The 27,999-nt window shown below is 40.9% G+C and overlaps 1 protein-coding gene across 1 annotated transcript; it reads right to left on the bottom strand.

Moving 5' to 3' along the window:
• Positions 1-8: 8 nt before the first annotated feature.
• On the bottom strand, positions 9-27,988 carry TLCD4 (TLC domain containing 4). Its single transcript, XM_032217380.1, has 7 exons — positions 27,716-27,988; positions 15,758-15,923; positions 11,075-11,164; positions 9,578-9,636; positions 8,334-8,428; positions 5,259-5,332; positions 9-1,139 (listed from the first exon to the last, which is right to left on the bottom strand). Exons 2-7 carry the CDS (start codon positions 15,910-15,912, stop codon positions 806-808), a joined length of 807 nt encoding a protein of 268 aa, XP_032073271.1. The 5' UTR covers positions 15,913-15,923; positions 27,716-27,988; the 3' UTR covers positions 9-805.
• Between the last annotated feature and the right edge of the window lie 11 nt (positions 27,989-27,999).

Genomic DNA, 27,999 nt, shown 5'->3' with positions numbered 1-27,999 from the left:
CGTTGCGCTGTGATGACGTCAGGTACGCGGTTTCGTCGAGCGCGGTTTTGTGGTGGAACCGTTTATCACATTAAATTTGCCTGTTACATGATGAAATGCTGAAAACAGATCAAAGTCCCAATACTTGTGTCAGGGAAAGAGGAATACTGGCGTATTTTTAAAAATCTCCCCACTGTTAGGCCATGCAAAGATGCTGAAATTTGGCTATTTAAAAAGTTCAAAACATCTATACTATTTTTATATACAGTCAGAAGCCATAAAAATAACCCATTTAAGAAAAAAAAGATCTTCAAGCTCAAATTCGTATTTGTATGTAAAACTAGTCGATCCTGTTCATGCATGTAAGGCAGTAGAAAAAGCATTAAAATATATAGACCCGGAATGAGTAATTTGCAAAGCAGATAAGATATGAACACCAAATATTAGGAAAGCCGAGAAACATGCCACAAATGTTGCCATATTAGCGGAACGTAAACAACCCGACATTCACAAGCATTAAAAACGTATCGTTTTAAGAAACCTGAGTGAAAATTCACAGGAATATAGTGCTAAAAGAGGTCGATCGTTCAGGGATTCAGCTAACTGCTCAATGCTTGGGACACCCTGCCAAAGTCAACAATATGCAGCGTGTTGTGGCTGTTTCTGACACCACACAATCCAAGTCTTCAGATGAAAAAAGTTTTGGAGAGCCAGGCAGTGTGTTATCGGAAATGCTAAATTTAAGAAAGGTAACTTTATATTTCCTTAAGAGGGACTTTTTATGGCGAAAGTGTGCATTGTTCTTTTAACGTACCCCAAGCTGCTATCAAATGTTCTTCTTCGCCTTGTCCGATTTGCCATTTTTATCAGCTTTGGCTTCTCCTTGTCCAATGAGACGAATAACCTTGTAACATCCTCGTGTAATTTTGACCATCCACATTAAGTTTATAATATCCAGCATGATACTGGTGACAAACCAGGAGCTTTGAGCTACAAATCCTAATTTGTAGTAGGCTTCTGTCCCAAACTCAGAAGCCACATTGTTGTAATAAATTGGAATGACTATGATCCTCCCTAGGAAGAACATGATGGTCATTAGCAGTCCATTGATGATGTTGGCTTTTGAAGCTTTAGAATACCCCAATGCTTCAAAGAACCACCTATAAGAGAAAAAAAGATTTAACAAAAATCAAAACCAGAAAGGTACAGTAGTATTAAATTTATCTCAGCCAAGTCTGAGACCATATCTGCATATCTGCTTTGCCTAGAACGGGAAAGCAATTTTGCTGCCCTAAAACCTAATGCCATCCTTACCACATATTTGGAAGAGTCTCATGCGGCATAGCTGTCTCCATAGATTTAATGTGCAACTTGCTAAGGGGGCATGACAGGCAGTTCTCTGGCTGACATTCCAGCCCCAGTTCAACAACCTGTGAAAAGCCCCCTCCAAGTTGTATACATAACGCTTTGGTTACTCCAGAATTGCAATCATTTTGTTTCTTCCCTCCTGTCATGCTAATTGAACTGTTTGTTGTTTTGTTTTAAATCCTTGAAACCGAGTTGTACTGATTGTGTGGTGGAAGGTTTTGTATCTCTTTGCTGCCATCTAATGATCTTTGCACTGTAACTGATTATCTGGATTTGGACAGCAATTGGATAGGTGGTGAGGAAAACGTGAAGTTTGAGAAATAGCTGCCTCACCAGCCATAAAGCTCACCGCACGTCACTGGTTTAGCTGTAGGGAACTGTAAGCTCCCTACGAATATTACTTGAAGAGAGGTAGTAAGGAGCAAAGCTCTTGCAAACTGTAGTAATTGAGAAGAAAATTTCCTGTCAGGTCAGCTACAGAAATTTAAAAGATAAATTCTTTCCCTTACACTTCCAATTACCTCTGAGAATCCAAGAACGGGTTAGTCAATTTCAGGATTTGAAATGCCATCAACCAATTTGCACTGTACTGATCATCTGGATTTGGACAGCAATTGGATAGGTGGTGAGGAAAACGTGAAGCTTGAGAAATAGGTTTAGCTCAGGGACGTGCAGTCACTAGAGGCAGGGGAGGCGTGGCCTCACCAGTCATGAGGAAAAGGAAAGAATTTTAAAGAATTTTTAAAAAAATAATTAAAGCCAAGGTAGACCCCTCCACCGGCAATCAAAGGCTCGGATCGGAAGGCAGCAGAGGAATGGGGGGAGGAGTATGGCAGAGGAGCTGCTTTCAAACCATTAGAAAATATATCCAATCCAACTTCTGTGTTTGTGTTTGTGTTTGTTTGAGATTGAGTGAGTGAGAGAGGGATCCAACTTCTCTGTTTGTGTGTTTGAGAGAGGGGGGAGGGAGAGAGGGAGAGAGGGAGGAAGGAGGGGGAGGGAGAAGAAAAAGAATGAAGGAAAACTTTTTTGCAAAGGAGAAAAACAAATGCTGTCGCTTTAAATCAGAACTGAGCATGCCTGGCTGTGAAATTCTGGGAGTTGAAGTCCACAAGTCTAAAATAATTTGAAACCCCTGTGTCAGTGCCTCACCAGCCATAAACCTCACCGCACGTCACTGCTGCTCACATATGTCTCAAGCATAAGAGAGAAAATAGTAGAATAAACATTCTAAATCTGCATTAGGGCTGCCTCAGCTGCAAAGGAGTTATGACCTAAAAGTATATATTTTTAGTTGATAATATATTCTACCCTTGTTCTTTGTGGTAAATAAGAATAAACAGAAGCACAGAAATGAGCCATTAATTCTAATCAATAGATATGTATAAATCAACAGGACAAAAATATTCTATTTTAGCATAGATGCTAAAGAATGTATAGATGCAGGGCAAGTGGGGTCCTGTATCATTTATCTCATCTTCCTTCGTGTAAACAGACAAAAGCCAAACTCACAGAATATATTCTTAAATTTTGGAAATGTGCACAATAGTTGCTCTCCTCAAATTAAAGGAAATTTTGAAGAGACATGAGGCAAAATTCAGTTTTCTCTTAGCTCTTATTATGCTTAGTTCTCCTCAAACTCATCTATTCTAATAAAGTGGGAAATCTTCCTTTCCCTATGTGATTTTTGTTCATGTTGTCCCTACTCCAGTATGGGTTCTGCATTCTACAATTAAATGGATAGAAGTAAAGAAAGGGACAATATAGTTCCTTTTCTGCCTATTGATATAGACCAGTGTTTTTCAACCTTTTTTGTGCAAAGGCACACTTTTTTCATGAAAAAAATCACGAGGCACACCACCATTAGAAAATGTTAAAAAAATTTAACTCTGTGCCTATATTGACTATATATAAAGTGTTTTTCCCACGGCACACCTTACACTATGTCACGGCACACTAGTGTGCCATGGCACAGTGGTTGAAAAACACTGATATAGACATAGGAAGTGAAATAAACTTAAAGCAAGATCTAACATTGAATTTTGTCCCACGTCTCTTCAAAAAACTTCCTTTACCTTTATTAAGGATCATTATATAAAAGCAAATGCATTAGGCCTCTGACAAATTTTAGGAGTTAATTTGTATATTGCAGCATATCATCTATTTTTTTTTCCAAAACAAACAGGCTCCTCTGAAGTGACCTTCTAGATGATTCAAAAGAAAGGAAGGAATCCAGATGATTCGGAATTTGTGGGACATATAGAAATTAAATAAACAGTATGGTAATAATGTGACTAGAAAATTTCAAAACTTAATTTCTAGATCTCACTATTAGGCATTCTTGGTACCTAGATGGATCATGCTTTTGACTTACATTATAACAAGTCTTTGACATATCTCAGAAGTGATTATATAATACAGTAGCAGATATGAACAAACAAATAAAAAAACAGCAAGAATGAAATAAACTCACAAGAGACAGTACCATACAATTTTTGAGGATACATGCAACTTGAATGGAAATGGAAAAACAAATTAACCCCAAATGAAGATGAAATAATAAGAAAGATTATGGACTGTGCCAAAATGGATAAACTAACTAAAGAAATACAGGGAAAGGAAGAATCAGAATTCTACCAGATTTGGGATAAATGGTATAGGTGGATGGAGGAAAGAAACAAAAATCAATGGAAGAATATAACAACACTCAAAAATAATAGTTATGAGTAAAATAAGAGGGCTAAGAATGGTGAAATCTAAATGAAATACAATAGAAGGGGAAATAATATAAGGTGAGCGGTATCGATTGATGATTGCTATTATAAAAAACAGGAAGTACCTGTTTGCACTGTATTGTATAAATGTGGTGTACGTCTAATTTTTGTGGGGGTGTATTTCACATGTTTGTTAATAAAAATCTTTTTTTTTAAAGTGGGCCCTTTTACCAAGTAAGGTACCTATTCCAAAAATCATTGCACAAAGAAAACAAAAACTTCATATTTTTATTTAGATAAAAAGCCTCTTTCTGATTTAAAGAGCCTTGAATGGATATTAAGATAAATAACAATACAGTTATTGGTTTTAGTTTGAATGGTTATCTTTTTAGAAACTATGGATGTCATCTGCTAATAAAAATTAAATTATTTCATAATTAAATGCAATTTCATTAAGTCCTCTAGCATTGATACATTTTGGGGAAAAAAATCTCAATTAATAATTTAGGTCATTTTCATTAAACCTTTGCTAAAGAACCAGTGACCACAAGGTTTTAACTTTAAAAAACTATGATACAGTATCATGGTATATAGACAGAGTACATTTGTTAGGTTAGTAGTGACTGAATTACACATAACAAGCTAAATGATAATGTAAGAATAACTTATGTGGGGTGTTAGGGGGGGAGGGGGGGATATATAGTATGTGTTAGATTTTATAGTAACGCGATTGCACTTGTATACTGTTGCTCTTTAATTTCACTGTAAAAATAGGACAAGCTGAATATATTAATAGATAGTAGAAATACACCGAAGGGAGGAGGAGTGGGATAGAAGAAAGATGGGTAGAGAGGGCGGGAGAGAGGACGGGAGGGAGGGTGAGAAGGAAGGGAGGGAGTGTACTGGGAGAGAGGAGTGATAGAGGGGGAGGGGAAGTAGGGTAGAGTGGAATGTTGGAGGGAAGAAGGAAAGTTGGAGGGGGGCGAAAGAAAGGGTGCATGGAGGGTCGAAGTGGTACATTGGGTTTGTATTTTGGGGGGTATTGTTGACAAGAGGAATGGCTGTGTTTATTGTTTAATGTTATATGGCCCCGGTTATGCACAGTATATATGTGACTGTACGAAATGAAAATGGAAAATAAAAACACATTTACTGGAAGAAAAAAAAAAAGAATAACTCAGAGGTGTTTCACCTTACCGCTGATTCACAAAAGGGGTAGACAATTCTGCAAGCAGACGAAAATTAGCAAAATATGCCAATATTCCTCTATCCTAGGAAAAGGAAATAGAAAAACAAAGCAGAGATCACAGTTCTAAGTCTTATAAAAATAACACATAATATAAAACGTCTAAATATCGATATTATACTCTTCACATAAAATAATAGTCGTAGATTGGATAATTAACCACATACTGTTTAGGAAAATATACCAAGTTCTTCAATTCTTTCTCTAATGAATCTAGTATACCACTTAACGCATCTTCTAGAAACCATTGTAAAGATCCATCTACTATATTATTAAAAACTAATAAGACAAATCATTTTACAAGGATAACTTTAGTAGTTTAAAATTAGATAAGTTTTATCCACATAGAAGCTAAAGGATCTTAATACTGTTGTATAAAGGCTTCTGTGGTCAATGGTCCTGATCTCCAAATTTCCATGTTGCTGTGTATTCTATAGATAGTCCTCAACTTACGACCAGAATTGAATCAAAAATTTCAGTTGCTAAGTGAGATAGTTGTTAAGTGAGTTTTGCCCCATTTCAAAACTCATCTGGCCACGGTTGTTAAGTGAATCTCTGCAATTGTTAAGTTAGTAACAAGGTTGTTACATGGATCTGACATCCCCATTCACTTTGCTGGTCTGAAGGTCTCAAAACAGGATCACATGACCCCGGAACACTGCAACCGTCATAAATATGAGTCAGTTGCCAAGTATCTGAATTTGATCACATGACCATGGCGATGCTGCAACAGTTGTAGGTGTGAAAAAAGGTCATAACTCACTTTTTTCAGTGCCATTGTAGCTTCAAACAGTTAATAAGCGAACTGTTGTAGGTCAAGGATTACCGGTATATATAACTGAAATCTGCAATGGTTCTGTATGCTATCAACAATACTGATTTCTGGTTTTAGTCGGATTTGTGTATGGTATACTAACTGCCAAATTTGCATCTAGGTTAAATTTTGGATATTGCTGTTTAATTTTAAAGCTTCATTCTCTCTCTCTCTCTCTCTCTCTCATCTATCTATCTATCCTCTATCTATCTATTTATCTATCTATCTATCTATCTATCATATCTATATCTATATCTATATCTATATCTATATCTATATCTATATCTATATCTATATCTATATCTATATCTATATCTATATCTATATCTATATCTATATCTATATATATTAGATTTTTACAACCCCTGGTAAGCCCCAATTATGGGAGGAAGCTAACTGCTTCCATCATCTGTCATTCGGCTCATCACAAGAGTCCATCACGACAGAAACCCAATATTTTTACTGTTGCCTTTGTTATATTTGTGTTTTTTTATTTGTGCTGATAAATAAATAAAGGGAGACTAGTATAGATCTATTTCAAGCTATTTAGCTCTCATCAGCTAGCCATACCCTTACTGGGATTTGAACCTGGGCTATATTGCATACTAGGCATACTAGGCAGAGATCTTAGCCATTAGGCCACAGGCTCTTATCCGTTATCAGCGAAGCCAGGGTGAAAGGTATCTATTAGATTTTTACAACCCCGAGGGAGAAAAGGGGATATGACAGGTGGGGCTTCTGTGGGGCAAGCCTGAGGGAGAGAAGATGATAAGATAGGTGGGGCTTCTGTGGGGCAAACCTGAGGGAGAGAAATGGATAGGAGAGGAGAGGCTTTTGTGGGACAAGCCCGAGGGAGAAAAGGGGATATGACAGGTGGGGCTTCTGTGGGGCAAGCCTGAGGGAGAGAAGATGATAAGATAGGTGGGGCTTCTGTGGGGCAAACCTGAGGGAGAGAAATGGATAGGAGAGGAGAGGCTTTTGTGGGACAAGCCCGAGGGAGAAAAGGGGATATGACAGGTGGGGCTTCTGTGGGGCAAGCCTGAGGGAGAGAAGACGATAAGATAGGTGGGGCTTCTGTGGGGCAAACCTGAGGGAGAGAAATGGATAGGAGAGGAGAGGCTTTTGTGGGACAAGCCTGAGGGAGAAAAGGGGATAGGACAGGTGGGGCTTCTGTGGGGCAAGCCTGAAGGAGAGAAGGGGATAGAATAGGGGAGGATTTTATGGGCCAAGCTGAGGGAGAGAAGGGGATAGGATAGGGGAGGATTCTGTGGGGCAAGCCTGAGGGAGAGAAGGGAATAGAATAGGGGAGGTTTCTGTGTGGCAAGCCTGAGGAGAGAAGGGGATAGGAAAGGAGAGCTTTTTGTGGGGCCAGGCTGAGGGAGAAAAAAGGATAAGATAGGGGAGGTTTCTATGGGGCAAGGCTGAGGGAGAGAAGGGGATAGGATACAGGAAGCTTCTGTGAGGCAAGGCTGAGGGAGAGAAGGGGATAGGATAGGGGAGGCTTCTGTGGGACAACCTGAGGGAAGAGAAGGGAAGAGGAGGGGTTGATGGTAACTACTCATTAATTTTCAAGCTGTAAGTATCAATTTATCAAGCATAATCACATAGCTTCGTAGCGGAACACGGGTATTCATCTAGTTCCAAATATACTTGAAGGAGGACAAGTATAAAAGGCAAAGCTTATCAATTGAATGGCTATTGATGAACACAGGATGTATTGATTATAAGACACCGTAACTGTAATTTCCTTAAGTGATGTGATGGAATGGAATGGAATGGAATAGAATAGAATAGAATAGGAGAATATTGACCAAGTGTGACTGGACACACTGGAATTTGTGACTGGAATTTGTCTCCGGTGCATAAGCTCTCAAGTATACATACAAACAACAAGGTGATGGGTCGTTTTTTTGTCACTTTCCATAAGCAAAATAACGTAAAACAGCTATATATTTAATAAATTAGTTCAGTCCTGAAATGACAAATATTGGTCACCTTTTTACATATCAAGTTTTATTCCTTTCCTGTGTTAGCTACTGTATTAGTTACTGTATTATTTATGTATTAGTTATGTTAGTTACTGTATAAGCACCATAGAGCAATTACTGTCTTCTTGAGATGAGCCATTAATCTTAATGGTAAGTCTATTAAAATCCATTTTTGCTAAAACACACGTATACTTGTTATGGTATAAAATTAACATGGAACTTACCAGTACAAAGTAATATGCATATACAGCTAGTACATGGTGAATTACAAAATATATGTCTCCAATTGCCTTCCAGTGAAAAATAATAAGCAACAAATCTAAAAAGGAATAAAGAATGGGTGAGTAAAATTCTACAATTATTATATTTTATTTTAAAACTTTTAATGCTGCAAGGCAGAGAGCCAAAATTACTTCTCTTTTTCTGTTATCATGATAAAAATTTCCAACTGGCCATTGCCAGAACATCATCAAAAATAGAACCCAAGGCTTTGGCTTATGATCTCTTCACACTTATCGTTCCTAGTGATATAAATATCAGATTTGCCTCACCATAGGAAGTTATTATCAAATCTGGTCCTGAAGTTTAGGGGTGGAATTCTACCAGTTCGGACTGGTTAGGGTGAACCGGTTCGCGCCAACAATCAGATGGGCCCATTCACCCGCCCTTTTTTCGGCAGAGCAGATAGCTGCGTGAATAAGCTGTGTTACTCCTCCGAAGAAACCCAGAAGTGAAGATTTCTTCAAAGTGTGCATGTGCGTGCAGCGCACGTCAGGTGTGCATGTGTTCAAATTGCGCTATCACCGAACTGGTTGTTAAACCGGGAGGATCCCACCACTGCTGAAGTTGCCAAATGTTTCAAACAGTAGCAATCTCCTCCCGCCTTATGTTTAGAAATGTTTGAGTTTTTATTTAAGACATGCAAGAGGAGATGCACACTGTATTCATGTGTGTCCTGAAGTAGCCTTTTAAAACTGGGGACCAGTGGTGAAGAAGTTGAACTTTCAAAACAAAACAATATGTTTTCCCACTGATTAATCAATAGCCATCTCAAGGAGAACTCAGAGGAAGACATGTAATTAGGAAGCTAAGTTTTCCTCCTTCAACAGCCCTCATTTATTTTCTCTTAGTTATTTTTCTATGGTTATTAAATTATCGATACCAAATTAGAACTAGCACCATAGAAGCAGGAAGAAAAATTGGGGAAAAGAGTAATTCTTGTTACTCAGGCTTAAGAATGAGAAATTGACAGAAGGAAATATTTTGATACGTAACACAATACTGTCATGTTATTAAATAAAATAACCATATTTTTACAGCACAATTTTTGGTGTGAGGGAAAATATGGTCTGCTTCCTACAGACAGACTTTCCTAAAGAGGGCCCTGTTTTGGAAAACCTTCTGTTAAAAGGTTCTTTCCAAACAGATGGCTTACAATCAATTATACACGTAAAATTTTACATATTACCTGAAATGAGGTAGCCTACAGAGATATCAAGATTTAGTTGCACTGTAGAAGGATCGCCCCTATCAACAAAGACATCCAAGGAACGACATTACGTTAAATGTAACACAACGTAAACATTTTGCATTTTGCTTATTTTTTATTTCCCCTCCACATATGATGATTCACTTTTTTTGATGTTGGAAGAGAGACACCACATCCGGTAAGATGATCCTACAACTCTGGTAAATGGCAAACAGGCAAGAGAAAAATGTTTCTGGACAGACATATTTAAGAAGATTAATGTATAATATTCTGAAGACAAAAAATTGAGAGGATTAGCCATTATTCAGCCGGTTAGATTGTTAACTTCCTCCACCTTTGCTCTATCTGTTTCAATTAAGGGGGAATAATATCTCCATTCCGGCACAGGAAGTGATCCAAAGAATGTGAGTAAAGGTAATCCTCAACTTATGAGGATTACCTCTAAGTGACTGGTCACTTAGAGACCTTCAAAGTTACGATGGATTCCTCCCAAAGATACTACAAAATATGAGCATATTTTGGGTGCTTAGCAATTGGTCCACATTTAAGGTTATCTGACTCAGCCCACAGTTCACTTGACGTTGATTTACGAGGGTTTTACCGAAAACCATTGCTTCTGGTTTTCAGCGAGAATGGCTAATAGCAAACAATCAGTTTGCTTAACAACTGTGAATTCACTTAATGGTCCGTGGTGATTCGCTTACTAATTGCCACAAAAAAAGTGGTAAAATCAAATTGGTTGTGTGATAACCTCTTTTTGATCATTATTTTTTTTTTTAGTGATTTTATTACAATTTATAGGCCGCCCTTTTCCCTGAGGGGACTCAGGGCGGCTTACATAAAATAAGGAAGGGAGGGTACAAGACAATAAACGCAAAACAATACATAAAAGTAAAATAGTAAACAACATTCATTCATCATTCGGGTGGGGACAGATTATCTTTATCCCCAGGCCTGATGGGCTAGCCAGGTCTTAAGGGCTGTGCGGAAGGTCTGGAGGGTGGTGAGGGTACGAATCTCCACGGGGAGATCGTTCCAAAGGGTCGGAGCTGCTACTGAAAAGGCTCTCCTCCGTGTGGTTGCCAGTCGACACTGACTGGCAGATGGAACTCGGAGGAGGCCTAATCTATGCGATCTAATTGGTCGCAAGGAGGTAATTGGCAGGAGGCGGTCTCTCAAGTTATGACCTGCGATTATAATGGACAGGCTCAATTATGGGGGTAAGTTGGAACTACCTGCGTATAGTATTAGTTGAGGTTAGGCTGCCTCAGATTTTTGTTTTAATGAAGCAAAGGCCCCCCCGTTGTCCTCCACATTTTATTAAATATAACTGTAATTTTAGAAAACTTTGGGTAGCAAATAGATATATCTCTCTTAGGTTTTTTTAAATTAAACTTGATGATAATTTGACCAGCAAAAAAATAATAATAACAAAGGACAGGGAAAATGAGATTTACAAACCAAGGAATTTCTTACCAAACACGGTCAGCATTAACAGCTTCATCATACAATAAAATATACATACAAAATATTCCAACCACCAAGGCATGGACCGTAGATACTGTCCTAAAAAAAAGACAAAATCAATCCCCATTAAGCAGACGCTACCTTTAATTTGGTGACACTGTAATGAAAAAAAGAAACAACTTCCTATGATCTTAAAATGGGATACAGTATATGCAATATAAATGTTTCTCATGTACTGGATAAGCTCATTAAAAATAATGTGGGTTGATTATAATTATACTACAGTTGTAACTCTGTAATGGAAGCTTTACTCCATATATTTTGAAGAGGCAAGTGGACTTTCTGGTTTTTCTTTCAAGATGTTTCGCTTCACATCCAAGCTCTGGAAAAAGCTTCTTGGATGAGAAGCGAAACATCTTGGGGAAAAAACCCCATAAAGTCCAGTTGCCTCTTGAAAAATCACCTTTGGGACAACCATGACTAGGATAACTGAGAACCTCCATAGACATTTGCTCCATATAGTTTTTGCCTTGCCAAATTCGTTGTTCCATTTTGCAATATATCAACTAATTGTTATTATGATTCTGGATCAACTGCTTTATCATGCATATGTTTTGTTTGGTTATATCTGGAATCTACAAAGATCAAGATTACGATGATGTTGTCCGTTGAGTCAAGGCCAACTCTTGGCAATTCTATGGGCCAAGTCTTCCGATCTTGCACAATTTCTTCAAGTTTTTCTATGTTCTGGCTAAGGGACACGGTGGCTCAGTGCTAAAACACTGAGCTTGTCGATCAGAAAAATCAGCAGTTCGGTGGTTCGAATTCCTAGTACCGCATAACAGCATGAGTTCCATTACTTGTCCCAGCTTCTGCCAACCTAGTAGTTCAAAAGCATGTAAGTAAAAAAATTGGAACCACCTTCGGTGCGCCTTTGGCGTTTAGTCATGCTGGCCACATGACCACGGAGATGTGTTTGGACAGCACTGGCTCTTTGGCTTTGAAACAGAGATGAGCACAGCCCCCTAGAGTCAGGAATGACTAGCACTTATGCCCGAAGGCAACCTTTACCTTATGTTCTGACTGGCGTCAGCTTTGATAGTGTCCAACCACCGTGTTCTTTGACAGCCTGCTTTCCTTTTATCACTAATTCTTTCAAACATGAATTGTTTTCTCCAATGAATTCCCCCACGTGACAAGGCCAAAGTAAGAAGCAGTTTCGTGTTTTTGCCTCCTGGTGATATGTCTGATGTTATGCACTCCATACTTGCTTGTTAGTCACCTTTGATGTCCAAGGAATACGCAGGAGCCTTCTTCAGCACCACAGCTCAAACAAGTCGATTTTCTTCCTGACTTGCTTTTTAAAGGTCCAACTTTTAGAACCATAGGTAGCTTATGGGGAGCACAATAGCAATAGCAGTTAGACTTATATACAGCTTCATAGGGCTTTCAGCCCTCTCTAAGCGGTTTACAGAGTCAGCATATCGCCCCCACAGTCTGGGTCCTCATTTCACCCACCTCGGAAGGATGGAAGGCTGAGTCAACCTTGAGCCGGTGAGATTAGAACCGCTGAACTGCAGTTAACAGTCAGCTGAAGTGGCCTGCAGTACTGCACCCTAACCACTGCGCCACCTCGGCTCTAGAACGAACTAACCTATATTTGGTTGCCAGGCTGATGTCCTTGCTTTCCCAAAAGATCAAGAATATTAAACTTTCTGGGGATATCTGTTGGCTGAAATAAGGAGGAGAATTCTACACTATGGATCAGATTTTAATACAAAGCCCTTATTTGCTTACTGGGAAATGTATCTTTTTCCTGAATTACATTTCTATTGTCTATTATTTCAAGAAATCATGTTTGCTTGGTGTATTACGTTGCTGTTAGCTTTCTGGCTTTAATACAGAACATACATTGTAAAATGTAATGCAATGTAAAAACTTTATATTTTGCCATGCGGTCTGCCTGAATAAAATAAAAACCGTTTGTGGAAAAACAAGTCTAACAAGGTATCCATTCATTTGACTTCACTCCAAGTCAGAGAAAAAAATGTAGAGCATTCCTCTCTCAGATACACAGACTATTATTTTTTGGGGAAAAAATTTCACAAGCAAATTTAATTGTTCTCCAATAAAATATGCACAGTATATGCAGCGATAACTAACCAGATTTAGACTACAAACTCCTTTAAGTCAGGAACTGTGCTCTTGTGTTCTATTAAATGCTTGCACAATAGGGATGTGCAAAACATTTCCTTTTGATCAGGCATGAAACATTGCGAAATGTAAGTATGTCAAGCCTCTGAAATGGCTAGCTCAACACAAATCAGCCTGCCAGTTGGAAAAATATTTAAACGCTTGCATGGCTAAACAGAGAGGCAAGAACCAGGATATAAACTGATAGCAAACAGTACCCCTTACTAGCACTGAGGATGTTACCTAGTTGAGGCAATGAAACGTTTGCAAGAAAACAAGCAAGCTCAAATTGTACTTTGTAGAAAAGATTGCATACTTAGATTCTTGTTTAAAAACTACAAATAAAAAATATTGGGGCGAGTATAAAATACCTGGGAGAAGCCAACTTGTTTTTTGCAGGGAACTAACCTGCATATCACTGCCTTCTTTATTTCAAAGGCCAGAGAAAAAATATTTAGATCAGTTTGAGTTTAACTGTCGAAGTGATGACTTACTATGAACGTATCCTGTTGTTTTCTTTGTGTCCACCTGTATATTTCTATTAGTTTTATATTTTTTAGATACGGCCGAGCAACTAAATCAATAGTTTTATTCTATTCTGTGCAACAACCTGAATTGGGCACTTTTGAGCCTTTCCATGAAATTACTTTGGAACGAGCTCCCCGTGGAGATTCGGACCCTCACCACCCTCCAGGCCTTCCGCAAAGCCCTTAAAACCTGGCTGTTCCGACAGGCCTGGGGCTAATGAGCTTTTGTCCCCCCTCGAATGGTATGGTTGTTGTGTGCTTTTAAATTTTGGCATTGTTTTGTTCGTCTTTTTTATTCCTTATTTATACCCCCCCCCCTTGACTTGGGTTGTGAGCCGCCCTGAGTCCCCTTGGGGAAAAGGGCGGCATAGAAATATAATAAATTCAATTCAATTCAATTCAATACTTGTTTTGCATATCGTAAAGTTTCATAAAGTATTGAACTTGAAACAATTTGAAATGAATCTGCACGCTTTATATAATCTACATTGATAAAGGTAAAGGCTAAAGTTCCCCTCGCACATATGTGCCAGTCATTCCCAACTCTAGGGAGCGGTGCTCATCTCCGTTTCAAAGCCGAAGAGCCAGCGCTGTCACAAGATGTCTCCGTGGTCATGTGGCCGGCATGACTAGACGCCGAAGGAGCACGGAACTGTGCTTCCCACCAAAGGTGGTTCCTATTTTTCTACTTGCCTTTTTACATGCTTTCGAACTGCTAGGTTGGCAGAAGGTATCTACATTGATACCAACATATTAAATATTTTTGGAGTATAAGACGCATCAGAGTATAAGACGCACCAAGGTTTTGAAGAGGCAAATTTTTTTAAAAAAAGTTTTTAACCTAACCCTAACTCTGCAAACCTCCCCAAAACAGCCCGTTTTTCGTGAAAGCGGGTGTGGTTTTATTTTTCAAAAAAAGGGCATGAATAGCCTTTAGGAGGCTTGTAGAGTGTTGGGAGGGGGGCAAAAACGAGCAAAAAATGGGCCGTTTTTTGCAAAAAACGGGCCCATTTTTTGTCAAAAAAAGGGCATTAGGAAGCTTTTAGAGTGCTCCTGGGGGTTAGGGGGGACAAAACTGAGCAAAAAATGGGCCTTTTTTGCTCATTTCTGCCCTCCCCAGCCCCCAGGAGCTCTCTGAAAGTCTCCTACAAGCTATGCACGGCCATTTTGGTGAAGGGGCAGGGTTTCAGGAGGCACAAAAATGCTGTATTCAGTGTATAAGACACATCCAGATTTTCAGCCTCTTTTTTGAGGGAAAAGGTGCGTCTTATACTCCCAACAATACAGTAATATTTTCTCAGTAAAACATTTCTGCATTTATTCAACAAGACATTTGTTGTTATTGGGAAAAAGAGAAGGAAGAAGGAATATTATGTATGTTTGCTGTTTGAGTTACTTATAAAGTGATAAAATTGAGACAAAAATCAATCAAACAAACAAACATTTGTTAGATACAACACTACATGCAAGGAACCCCTGCAGAGGATAGAATACGTGTGTTTTCATGAATTAATAGAACAGGTAGTACATTAATCATCTTAAAAATAATTAGTATATTGTGACCAATTCAGAAAGTTAAACAGGATAATATTTTATGAATATCCTAGATTGAATGCACTTTGAACTTAGATCAAGGCATAATTTATATTAAGATTGCAATTTTTGACAATACAATGTACTCTGAATATTATACATTATCATTTAACCATTTAAAAAAAAATCAGAAAAATAATGGAAGATTAATAGTTATTCATTCAATTTAACTTTATTTTAATAAAGTGATAACTTTTAAATAAATAACCCAAGGACAATTTTGTATTGAAGATTATTTAACACAAATCCTTACTACGTTTGTCTAAAAGAAATCCCCTAAACAATCCAAGATATTGTTTGAACAAGTTCACAACAGCCTAAACGTTTCAAACTTTAAAATATTTATATATAATTGTATAATATTGTTTAAAATCTGTACCTTGTGTTCCATTCAATTTTCTTCTTTTGGTCAAGATTATTAAAACCAGATGTTAGGCGTGAAGATAGCCAAGAACTCAGCACATGAAAGCTAAGTTGAAATATAGCAAAACTGCTCACAGCGATGCCCAGATTGAGTTTATTAAAGATGGTCATCTTTCTTCTGCCTGTTAAAAACACAATTCCAAACACAGTTCCTCAATTCAGGCCTGTGGCCAAATAATACTACTACTTGTAAAATCAACAATAATTTACATTAAGATTGCAATTCTACAGGAAATAGCTAAATAAAGGAGGGATAAGGATAACAATGTATATATAGAGATGGGTATAACATAAGGAAACTGGATGTAAATTGTAAACAGTGATTTGGAAAGGAGGATTAGAAAATTTTGTTATTAAATATTACGGATGTTTAGCTAGAATAGGACATAAGGATTCAGTGTTAATGGAGGATTTTAGAAATAATAAATGAAAGGACAGTATGTGGTTATGTACTAAATCTTGGTATATTTTATGATGAAGGCTGTTTAAACAATTATAGTCAAATGAAAATGGAGATATGATGATGGTAACATGTATAAATATCTGAGTTAAAATACTTGAGTTAATATGAATTGTGTTTGTTGGCTGTGGAAGAGATGCACGAAAGTCTTTTTGTAACCAACTGATACACTTTCTACAGCATGTGAAGAAGGATGTTGTGTTTGTTTTGAAAATTAAAAATAAAATTAAAAAAAGACTACTATTCTTGACAATGGGCACAGGAGAAGTGCATTTGCTGCCGGCATGATCCACCTAGATCCGTGATGGCAAACCTATGGTACGTGTGCTGCTCTTCCGGGTTCCGCGGCGTGCATGCGCGCCAGAGGTGGGTTCCTACCAGTTTGCACCAGTTTGGTAGAACCAGTTCGTCAAATCTACCGAACCGATTAGAAGAGGTTCCACCAGAAAGCAGGCCACACCTACAGAAGAGGTTCCAAAAATTTTTGAAACCCACCACTGACACACACACACACACACACACACACACACACACAGGCAGACTCACACAGAGAGAGAAAGAGAAAGAAAGGAAGAAAGAAAAAAAGAAAAAAGAAAGAAAAAGTGAGAGATGAAAGAAAAAAGGAAAAAGGGACAGGAAAGAGAGAGAGAGAGAGAGAGAGAGAGAGAAGATGGCCAGCAAGCCACTCCCACCAGGTCACATGGCCAGCAAGCCACTCCCACAAAGGAGGCCACACCCACAGAGTAGGTTCGAAAAAAATTTGAAACCCACCATTGATGCATGCCAGACAGCTCATCCGGCATGGATGCGCACCGGCCAGCTGCTCTCTTCTGGGTTCCGTCAAAGAACCCAGAAGAGAGCAGCTGTCTGGAGCGCATGCGCATCAGAAAACCGAGAACAGCAGCTGGCCGCCACGCACATGCACACCAGCCAGCTATTCTCTTCCAGGTTCCGGCGCTGCGGCGCGCACGCACTTCAGTTTCGGCACTCAGTGCCGAAAAGGTTAGCCATCACTGGCCTTGATGATGAATTGTGATAGGCTTATCTCTGGCTGCATCCACTGTTTCTTGCACGTATTCTGTCGATTGCAAAAGTAATACTTTACATATTCCATATTCTAAAAATTAGTCTAAATTTATAATATCAGAAGAAAATAAATTAAAGTTCACTAAATCTACGCCTGGACAGATATGACGCAATATGATGATTCCAGCATATCTCCAGGTAACTTTATAAGAAGTGATGGTGTAAGAAAAACAAATCAATCATCATAAATACATGCCGGTTGCCAAATGCCCAAATTTTGGACATGTGACCACAGGGATGCTATGTCGGTCATGAGTGCAAGGGCAGCCAGTTGTAAGTCACTTTTTTCAATGCTGTTGTAACTTTTGAATGGTCACTAAACCAATGGTTATAAGTCAAGCACTACCTGTATACTCTTCATAAGGACTAGAGCCTCACTTATTGCAAGATGTAATGCAAATAATTAACAGAAACGAGACTAAAATTTTCTATTCTAGATGATGCTAATGTAGCCGTCGCAGAACTTTGAAGAGACATTAGGGGAGATAAATGAATTAACAAAAAAAAAAAAAGACTGAAAGTATGGTAGCTGACACTTGCTCTCTGTCTTATTAACCAATAATCATCATCTAGTCCACGTAGTTGGTAATGCTTTAATCACTACCTATGTCTTCCACAGCCTAGAAAAGTTACTGGTATTAAATAAAAGCTGTGATTCTTAAAACGGATACAACTGAAATATTTAAAATTACCCCTTGGCAAACTTTTCACTTGGTCTTTATGCCAAGGTTTAATGGACCCATTAATCACACAGTCTTGTTTGAAATATTAGCAAGATATCTGTAGATGAGAATGTTCTAACAATTCATAATCCACCCCCACCGCCCAGATTTCACTGGTTCTTGAATTCAACATCAGTGGTATCATAAAGTAAACAGGAAAAAAAATAACAAAATTTTAGACCTTTTCTAGTAGAAAAATACTTGCACTCATATATAGAAGGAATAGGAACTTGGTTTTACAATAAGTATCACCTGCTTCATGATTAATATTGCTTTTCAACACACATATACTTCACTCCCAGAAAAGGAAATCAATATTGTATATAATCTCTATTGCCCATGTGAACTAAGCTATTTTGTACATCCCAGTTTCCAGCTTCCAGGATTGAATGAAGTAGCACCAAAAAAATTAAGACTCTCCCAACCGCCTGAAGGCCTTTCTGCTGATAGTACTCTCAGGATTAAATGTTACAAACCAGGCACAAAAAATATACAGTACAGGCCAATCCTGAGAAATTATCTTGCATCCTTAATATATGAATAATATATATTAATGTATCCTTAATATATTATGTCAGGCCTGCATTTATTTTCGTTTTAGAATTTTGGCCTGCCACACTTTCTCTTATTTCATTATGCTGTTTCATTAGTATTCTTGATGGGAGGGAGGAATAGACAGGAGTAGGATTGTGGAATGTATTGTTTTCATTCTTTACTAGAAGCTCAAGGTCATCCTTTGTCTCCGCACCAGTCAACCTGACCGGAAGCAGCTGGGTGTGGATGCCAGCGGTGGAAGAAGATTGGACCATGTGATGGATTGTGGGTGTGGGGACAAGATCATGAACTTTTAACTGGGTGGAATTCTGATGTCATTCCCAGTATTGGGAATGCTTTATTAAATTGGAACTTTAAGGATAGTTTTGCCTTGTTCTCTAATTTAATTCTACATGATACTTGGAACGCTGACATATTATAGTACAGTTAAGTATATATCCTTAACATACTATCTCATCCCAGTGGGATTAACCCGCCTCACTTGTGCCGGCATGCCAGGCCTATTGTATACATAGAGCCGAGGTGGCGCAGTGGTTAGGGTGCAGCACTGCAGGCCACTTCAGCTGACTGTTATCTGCAGTTCAGCGGTTCTAATCTCACTGGCTCAAGGTTGACTCAGCCTTCCATCCTTCCGAGGTGGGTGAAATGAGGACCCAGACTGTGGGGGTGATATGCTGACTCTGTAAACCGCTTAGAGAGGGCTGAAAGCCCTATGAAGCGGTATATAAGTCTAACTGCTATTGCTACTCCATCAGGATTTCCAGCTAGCCGGGTCCAGGAGAACAGCCTTTTCTGCTGCAGCTCCCATCCTCTGGACCATTATATCCCTTGAAATGATGTTCATCCCAACCCTTTTGACCTTGCATAAGAGCCTCGAGACTTAGCTCCAGTTGGCCTGGAGCCCAGATGACATTGTGTCCTGGAAGTGGTTACTGGATTAAATACAAGTTCCTACCCACCCTCCATTGTATGCCCTCCCCATCTTAGCTACTTTCCGTTAATTTTAATGTTATATTTATTGTTCTACTATTTTTTAATCTTTTATAATATTTTTATCAGCTTTTAAGTCACCCGAAGTTGTGTGACTGCATATACATTTAATAAATAAATGGATATTTGGGAACAATCCAATCATGGGTAAAGATATCAAGATGGTATGGGAGATACCATTATTGCTGCATTTTTCCTATAGGAAGGCATGAAAAAGTAATTAGAATAGTTGGCGCCTATATCACATTTACTCAGATTTACAATTATGGTTAATTCAATAGGCTTATTTAATTATGCCTATTGCATAAGTGTCAAACTCAATTGCGTCATGTGACATATCGTGATGTGTTTTGCCTTCGCGGAGCCGGGCAGGCAGAACCTGCGCATGACACATCGAGCCCACGGGCTGCCAATTTGACAGGCATGGATTCTATTGAATATTTATGAATATATTAGGAAGAAATTAGTGGGCTCACTAGTGTTAAGAGAGTTGTGTTTAAAATGTAATATTGGTTTTCTGTTGATCCTATGCTACCGCAATTCCCTTTGGGGCGTGACAAAATTTATTTATTATTTTTAAAAGTTCATTATTTTAAATACCTATCTGGAAACCATTAGATCAATTCATGTTTGAATTGTTACTATATACACACACGCGCCATTGTCTGTCAATTATAAAAATCTTCTGAAGAAGTATTTTTTCTCTGAATAAACTTTTTATTTAAAAATATTTAAAAGAGAACAACTAGAGAAGACGCGTGAAACAATAACATCTCCATAGGAATAAAATTCCTTTGTGAATAAAATTCAAGAGGAAAGAAGAAAGCAACACAATACTTTTCCTCGATATCCTCATCAGCAGAGGAAATGGTAGCAAATTAGAAACACAAGTCTGTAAAAAAAAGAAATCACTCACTTTAACCGAGTTATTATTATAGGCATAGAAATCAAAATGTCTGAGCAAATATAGAATTCTTCACCTGCTACCTAATGGCTATTCACCTTGCTCTTTCTTTCTTTCTAAGGTGTTTACTTCTTTAGTTGGGATAAATTATATAAAAGAACTTTCTTAGGTGACTTCATGTCTCAATTCTGGCACAAAGTGAAAAGTAATCTAGAAATAGCCCGCCATTAATAAATTACTCCAGTGGAATTAATAAAAATACCAATGTTGGCCATGTTTCCAGTGGAGCACGGTCTGAATTGAATGTTCCTAAATAAAGGTGTTCCTAAACTCATCTCGATGGAGCTGCATGCAAAAGTAATCAATATTGTCTCGTACTCTTATGGAAATTTTAAAATATTATTTCATAGGTGAAGGTAAATATACATACTGAATGTGCTAGTCGTTCCTGACTCTAGGGGGCGGTGCTCATCTCGTTTCAAAGACAAAGAGCCAGCGCTGTCCGAAGACGTCTCCGTGGTCATATGGCTGGCATGACTAAACGCCAAAGGCGCACGGAATGCTGTTACCTTCCCACCAAAGGTGGTTCCTATTTTTCTACTTGAATTTTTATGTGCTTTCGAATTGCTAGGTTGGCGGAAGCTGGGACAAGTCACGGGAGTTCACTCTGTTACGTGCCACTAGGGATTCGAACCGTCGAACTGCCGACCTTTCTGATCAACAAGCTCGGCATCTTAGCAACTGAGCCACTGGGTCCCTTCATTATTTCATAGGAAACATATATAGCAGCATCAAAATTGTGATCGGATTCGTCAACACTTCCAAGCCAACCTCCCTTTGGTGAAACAAAAGCCGAAGGTGATTAACTGTATTAATTAGCTAAATGTAGTCACAGACTTATCAAAATTGCAGTATATGCTAACTCTGCACGAGCATTAAATCTCATATGGCTTGGATCAGCAGGATCTGTGAGCCCAGAAGACGGTGTTCAAAGTTGTATTGATCTGAGCAAAGTGCTGCTGGTTAGATTCCTTAGGGTTACTTTCGATCAAGAACAAAAAGTACATTCTAGAAGAATACCGTGTAGGACTTTATCGATCATCACCAGTCTCTTAAATAAAATAAAAAAAAAATAGCCAATGCAGCTCACGGAACAAATGTGCATTGGTCTAGGTGTGCACGTAACTGCCTACGCCACAGCATTTTGCACCGTAGTGAAAACTTCTGAAAGTTTTCATTTCGAAATTTGAAACTTCCAGATGCTCTTCAAGGGCAGCCCCATATAGAGCGTGTTATGGTAATCCATACAGAAGATGACTATGTGTGAGTGTATTTGTATTTGTATTTTATTATTTGTATGCCGCCCTTCTCCGGGAGGACTCAGGGTGGCAAACAATTCAAGGGGGGGAAAAAATGGGGAACATAAAAGACAAAATACAAATAATAAAAGTAGACAACAGTCGCACAACCATACATGTCGAGAGGGGAGGGAACTCATCACCCCCAGGCCTGCCGGCAAAGCCAGGTTTTGACGGCTTTTCGGAAGGCCTGGAGAGAGGTGAGGGTCCGAATCCCTGCGGGGAGTTCGTTCCAAAGGGCCGGAGCTGCCACAGAGAAGGCCCTCCCCCGGGTAATAGCCAGGTGGCATTGGCTGGTAGATGGCACCCGGAGGAGGCCAACCCTGTGAGATCTAATGGGTCTGTGGGAGGTAATTGGCAGCAGGCGGTCTCTCAAGTACCCAGATCCAATACCATGAAGGGCTTTATAAGTTACGACTAGCACCTTGACTAAGCGTGAGCCTACCGATCCAGGAATGGGAGTAACTAGTATACAACTTGGAGGATGAGAATGGTCACGTCAGCAACGGAGTCATCAGAGCCGAGGTGGCGCAGTGGTTAAATGCAGCACTGCAGGCTACTTCAGCTGCCTGCAGTTCAGCAGTTCGGCTGTTCAAATCTCACCGGCTCAGGGTTGACTCAGCCTTCCATCCTTCCGAGGTGGGTGAAATGAGGACCCAGACTGTGGGGGCGATATGCTGACTCTGTAAACCGCTTAGAGAGGGCTGAAAGTCCTATGAAGCGGTATATACGTCTAACTGCTATTGCTATCAAAGCACGTCTCCGATTCCCTGGCAGGTCCAGGTGTAGTAACATAACCAGGTATTGAAGACTTCCAAAATGTTAAAAGGGTTGTAACTGATCTAATCTCAGAAAGAGAATGCTCAATAAGGCAGACACAACAGCAAAGAAGGCCCATATCCTGGGACCAAATATAGATCCTTAGCTGATGGTACCTGCAGCATTCTTTTCTACCAGATCTAACAGAGCAGGCCATCATAGCCAGGGATGGGAGATCTCTCAGATAACCCGGGCCCCTATTATGAAGGCTTTTAAAGGTTAAAACCTAAACCCTAAATTCACACCGCAGTGAACCAATCAAATAAGTCCTGCTGCCCATTGGAGGGGGGGGGGATAGTATTAAAAAAAGCTCCTCGTTTTCAAGCATGATATGACCCTGACAGGTAGGGACCACAGGCAGTTTTGCCAATTCCAGATCACATTGCTACTATTCCAAGAAAACCAGATCAAATGTGCAATCACTGCTTTAGGTTGACCTGAGATAAACCCATGGCTTTCCTGGAAGTCATGAACTCCGGAGCAATCTTAGACCCTACTCCCAGAGAAGACAGACTGGAGTTTCCCAGGACCATAAGACTAGAAAATCCCACTGCCATCCCAGAAATGGTGTCAAGAAGCTCAAGCAGGAAAGTAAGAAGAGCCGAGGTGGCGCAGTGGTTAGGGTGCAGGACTGCAGGCCACTTCAGCTGACTGTTATCTGCAGTTCAGCGGTTCTAATCTCACCGGCTCAGGGTTGACTCAGCCTTCCATCCTTCCGAGGTGGGTAAAATGAGGACCCGGATTGTTGTTGGGGGCAATATGCTGACTCTGTAAACCGCTTAGAGAGAGCTGAAAGCCGTATGAAGCGGTATATAAGTCTAACTGCTATTGCTATTGCTAATTTTGCAGGGGGAAAGGCCGGTATAGTAGCAACAACCTCAATTGATTCCTAGAACGCAACTTAATGAACGTGGTCTTACATACCGCAACTTTTGGAGCAGCACGTCCCAAAGCTCTTAGGAACTCCTGAATGACAGTCACCATTCCCACACCGCTGTCCAAAATTCTCAGCTGATGCCATGCCTGAAATCCGGCTGGGTACATTTCCAAACGGGGCAACTCCTCTTTATATGGATCCGGCCAGGTCTTGCCAAGACATACCTTGTCAGCCCTTTTCTCTGTGATCAAGTCACGGATGAGACTGGTTTGGTACTAAGCATCAGCAATTGAACGTGACCCGTCAAAACCGCGGTCCACTAAAGCGCGCCCGACGAAAGCGCGTACGTGACGTCATCAGCAGCGCGACGAAAAAAAATTAAAAATAAATTAAATTAAAATTAAAATAAAATTAAAGCAAGCCGATTCACATAAAGGTAAGGGTTAGGTTTAGGGTAAGGGTTAGGGTTAGGTTAAGGGTTAGGTTTAGGGTTACGTTACGCGTTAGGGTTAGGTTAAGGGTTAGCGTTAGGTTTAGCGTTAGGTTAAGGGTTAGGGTTAGGGTTAGGGTTAGGTTAAGGGTTAGGTTTGGGGGGGGTTAGGGTAAGGTTTTCGCTTTAATTTTAAATTTACCGCTCACAGCGCGATGTTTTCGTCGCGCTGTGATGACGTCACGTACGCGCTTCCGTCGAGCGCGCTTTAGTCCACCGCGGTTTTGTGGTGGAACCCAATTGAAAGCGTGGGCTTCTGAGGGTCTTACGACCAGGGCACGAGAGGGAGCCCAGTCATCTGGAACATGGCATCAGATTAAGCATGTTGCCCTTTTCCTCACTTCACATAGATACCAACGGAACCATTAACTGATTCAAGTTAATACTAGAGATAAGATAGCATCTCCCACTGAACTCAAGACAGCATTTAGCTAATAGGCCTCCGGAGAAAAAACCAAGTGAGATTCACCTGCTCTGCCACCCACTGAAGAAAGAAGCTTATATCCTGGTGTGGTTACCTGCATTACTTCATTCTGCCAGCGCTGGCTCTAACTTTGCTGACATTGATTGAATACAATTATCTCAGGTCCCTAAAGATATCCCAGAAAGGGTAAGTATAAGCTGCTGTTTTAAAAAAAAATACTGTTCATAATTTCTCAGTGGTGTCACATTTATTTTATATATTCTTTAAGACACAAAATACACAGGTTCCAATCCTTTGCAGACTCAACCACAGAGGAGGCCTCTTTGCACTTTGCAAGACTTAATCCCTAGCAAACATGAATGGGATTGTACTAGCTCTCTCAGCGATATGTTTTGATAATAAAGCCTCAGAAATAGATGCTTTTGGTCCTTTGACTCAAAACGACATGTAAAGCTGGGAAAACGTAGCTTCGAAGACACATATCAAAATGGAATGCGAACCGACCAGGAAGCCTCAGTTACATCAATAATCAAGTATTTCTCAACTCTTAGCATGAACCCAATACCACTATTCAGAAAGATAATTAGATTATTAACAAAGATAAAGCCGTGTTGTGTAGAAATTGTGGTTCTTGAGTAACAATATCCAGAAAACATTTTCCATATTGTAAAGAACTATGTCGGCAGTTATTTCTTTTATATCCGCCCAGATAACGAACATACGGATTATCAACACAGGCATTATCAACCTATGAATTATAAAATATTCAGATCAAGTATTAAATGAATGCAGAATGATAGGAACTGCATCAAAGCAGGGGTACTATTAAAAGCAGCTCATCTAGAATTAATATTAACATTCTCCTTCAACTGAGACACCCCCGTCTTGCCCATTAAAAAACAAAGAAAATTTAAACTCAGTAACATTCCTATTTTTCATATGTTCATTCATGTCATCCGCTCTTTGGAAGATGCAGCATTTCGGAGCCCCATCCACCATCCATCACATAAGGACCCTCCTCCCGGTCTTCAATTCCATTTTTTTTTTCAATGGCTAAAAGAAGGCACCGTCATTCCTGATAGGGATAATCAGGGGAATGAAAAGCACAAACCTTTTGGGATTAAGGTAGGTGAGGGGGAAAGAGGAAAAGGCCAGGAAATTGGCATGCAAATCCCAGCACTGGAACTCAAATCCCATTTGGGAGCCCTTTTCCAGGTGGGGGGAAAGAGGAAAAGGCCAGGAAACTGCCATGCAAATCCTAGCACTGGAACTCAAATCCCATTTGGGAGCCTTTTTCCAGGTGGGGGGGGAAAGAGGAAAAGGCCAGGAAATTGGCATGCAAATCCCAGCACTGGAACTCAAACCCCATTTGGGAGCCCTTTTCCAGGTGGGGGGAAAGAGGAAAAGGCCAGGAAACTGGCATGCAAATCCCAGCACTGGAACTCAAATCCCATTTGGGAGCCCTTTTCCAGGTGGGGGGAAAGAGGAAAAGGCCAGGAAATTGGCATGCAAATCCCAGCACTGGAACTCAAACCCCATTTGGGAGCCCTTTTCCAGGTGGGGGGAAAGAGGAAAAGGCCAGGAAATTGGCATGCAAATCCCAGCACTAGAACTCAAATCCCATTTGGGAGCCCTTTTCCAGGTGGGGGGAAAGAGGAAAAGGCCAGGAAACTGGCATGCAAATCCCAGCACTGGAACTCAAATCCCATTTGGGAGCCCTTTTCCAGGTGGGGGGAAAGAGGAAAAGGCCAGGAAATTGGCATGCAAATCCCAGCACTGGAACTCAAACCCCATTTGGGAGCCCTTTTCCAGGTGGGGGGAAAAGAGGAAAAGGCCAGGAAATTGGCATGCAAATCCCAGCACTGGAACTCAAACCCCATTTGGGAGCCCTTTTCCAGGTGGGGGGAAAGAGGAAAAGGCCAGGAAACTGGCATGCAAATCCCAGCACTGGAACTCAAACCCCATTTGGGAGCCTTTTTCCAGGTGGGGGGGAAAGAGGAAAAGGCCAGGAAACTGGCATGCAAATCCCAGCACTGGAACTCAAATCCCATTTGGGAGCCCTTTTCCAGGTGGGGGGAAAGAGGAAAAGGCTAGGAAATTGGCATGCAAATCCCAGCACTGGAACTCAAACCCCATTTGGCACCCCTTTTCCAGGTGGGGGGAAAAGAGGAAAAGGCCAGGAAATTGGCATGCAAATCCCAGCACTGGAACTCAAATCCCATTTGGGAGCCCTTTTCCAGGTGGGGGGAAAGAGGAAAAGGCTAGGAAATTGGCATGCAAATCCCAGCACTGGAACTCAAACCCCATTTGGGAGCCTTTTTCCAGGTGGGGGGAAAAGATGAAAAGGCCAGGAAACTGGCATGCAAATCCCAGCACTGGAACTCAAACCCCATTTGGGAGCCCTTTTCCAGGTGGGGGGAAAAGAGGAAAAGGCCAGGAAATTGGCATGCAAATCCCAGCACTGGAACTCAAACCCCATTTGGGAGCCCTTTTCCAGGTGGGGGGGGAAAGAGGAAAAGGCCAGGAAATTGGCATGCAAATCCCAGCACTGGAACTCAAATCCCATTTGGGAGCCCTTTTCCAGGTGGGGGGGAAAGAGGAAAAGGCCAGGAAACTGGCATGCAAATCCCAGCACTGGAACTCAAACCCCATTTGGGAGCCCTTTTCCAGGTGGGGGGGAAAGAGGAAAAGGCCAGGAAATTGGCATGCAAATCCCAGCGCTGGAACTCAAACCCCATTTGGGAGCCCTTTTTCCACTTGCAAACACATTGAAGCCATCAGCCATGGCTTTATATTCCTTTGACTGCCCCTGTTATTCCTTCCCAAAAAGTGGGTGGCTTGGAGGGGTCGTGGGTGGGTGGAGGGGTGGGAGATAGCCGGCAGGTTTGGAGTTTCCAAGCCTTCCCACCCACTCGCGTTCAGAGACTCCCCGCTTCCCGGATTGAAAACCGAGCTGCCTTCCTTCCCTTTAGGATCATCGCCTTCCTTCCCTTCCAGCTTCGGATCTCTCACCTCCGCGGGGGCTCCGTCCAGCCGCTGTCCCTATCCCACTCCTCACCCCACTTCCCCGCCTTGGGTCTGCCAGCGTGGCTGAGCTCAGCCGAGCCCCTGGAGGGAACGGGGCATCCCTTGAGCCGCCGCCAGCGGGCCTACGAGCCCTGCCTTCCCCGCTCGCAGCTTCTCCTTCCCCGGTTTCCCCACTCCCGGCGCCGCCACCTTCCTGGCTCACCTGCGGGCTCAGAGGCGCGATCGCCCGGCTTCCCCGCCCATCCTTGCCGGCGATCTCCCTGTAGCCGGGAGAATCCCGACGACGCCAAGCCCGGCCGCCCACGCGTGGGCTTCGCTTCTATGGCGAGCCGGGCTGTTAACGGCGGCTCCTGCAGCCGAAGCCCGCGCTGACTGCGGGGATCGCGTTTCGCCTGCCCAGCCCTTAAAGGAGCCAAGCGCTGCTGGACGCCGCTTGGCTTGCCCGAGGCGGCGGCGGCGGCAGCAGGCAGGCCGATCCCTGCGATG

This window comes from Thamnophis elegans, chromosome 5 (genome assembly GCF_009769535.1).
Source record: "Thamnophis elegans isolate rThaEle1 chromosome 5, rThaEle1.pri, whole genome shotgun sequence".
Lineage (NCBI taxonomy): Eukaryota > Metazoa > Chordata > Lepidosauria > Squamata > Colubridae > Thamnophis > Thamnophis elegans.
Note: the sequence above shows the minus strand (reverse complement) of the source record. Positions and strands in the feature narration are given on the sequence as shown.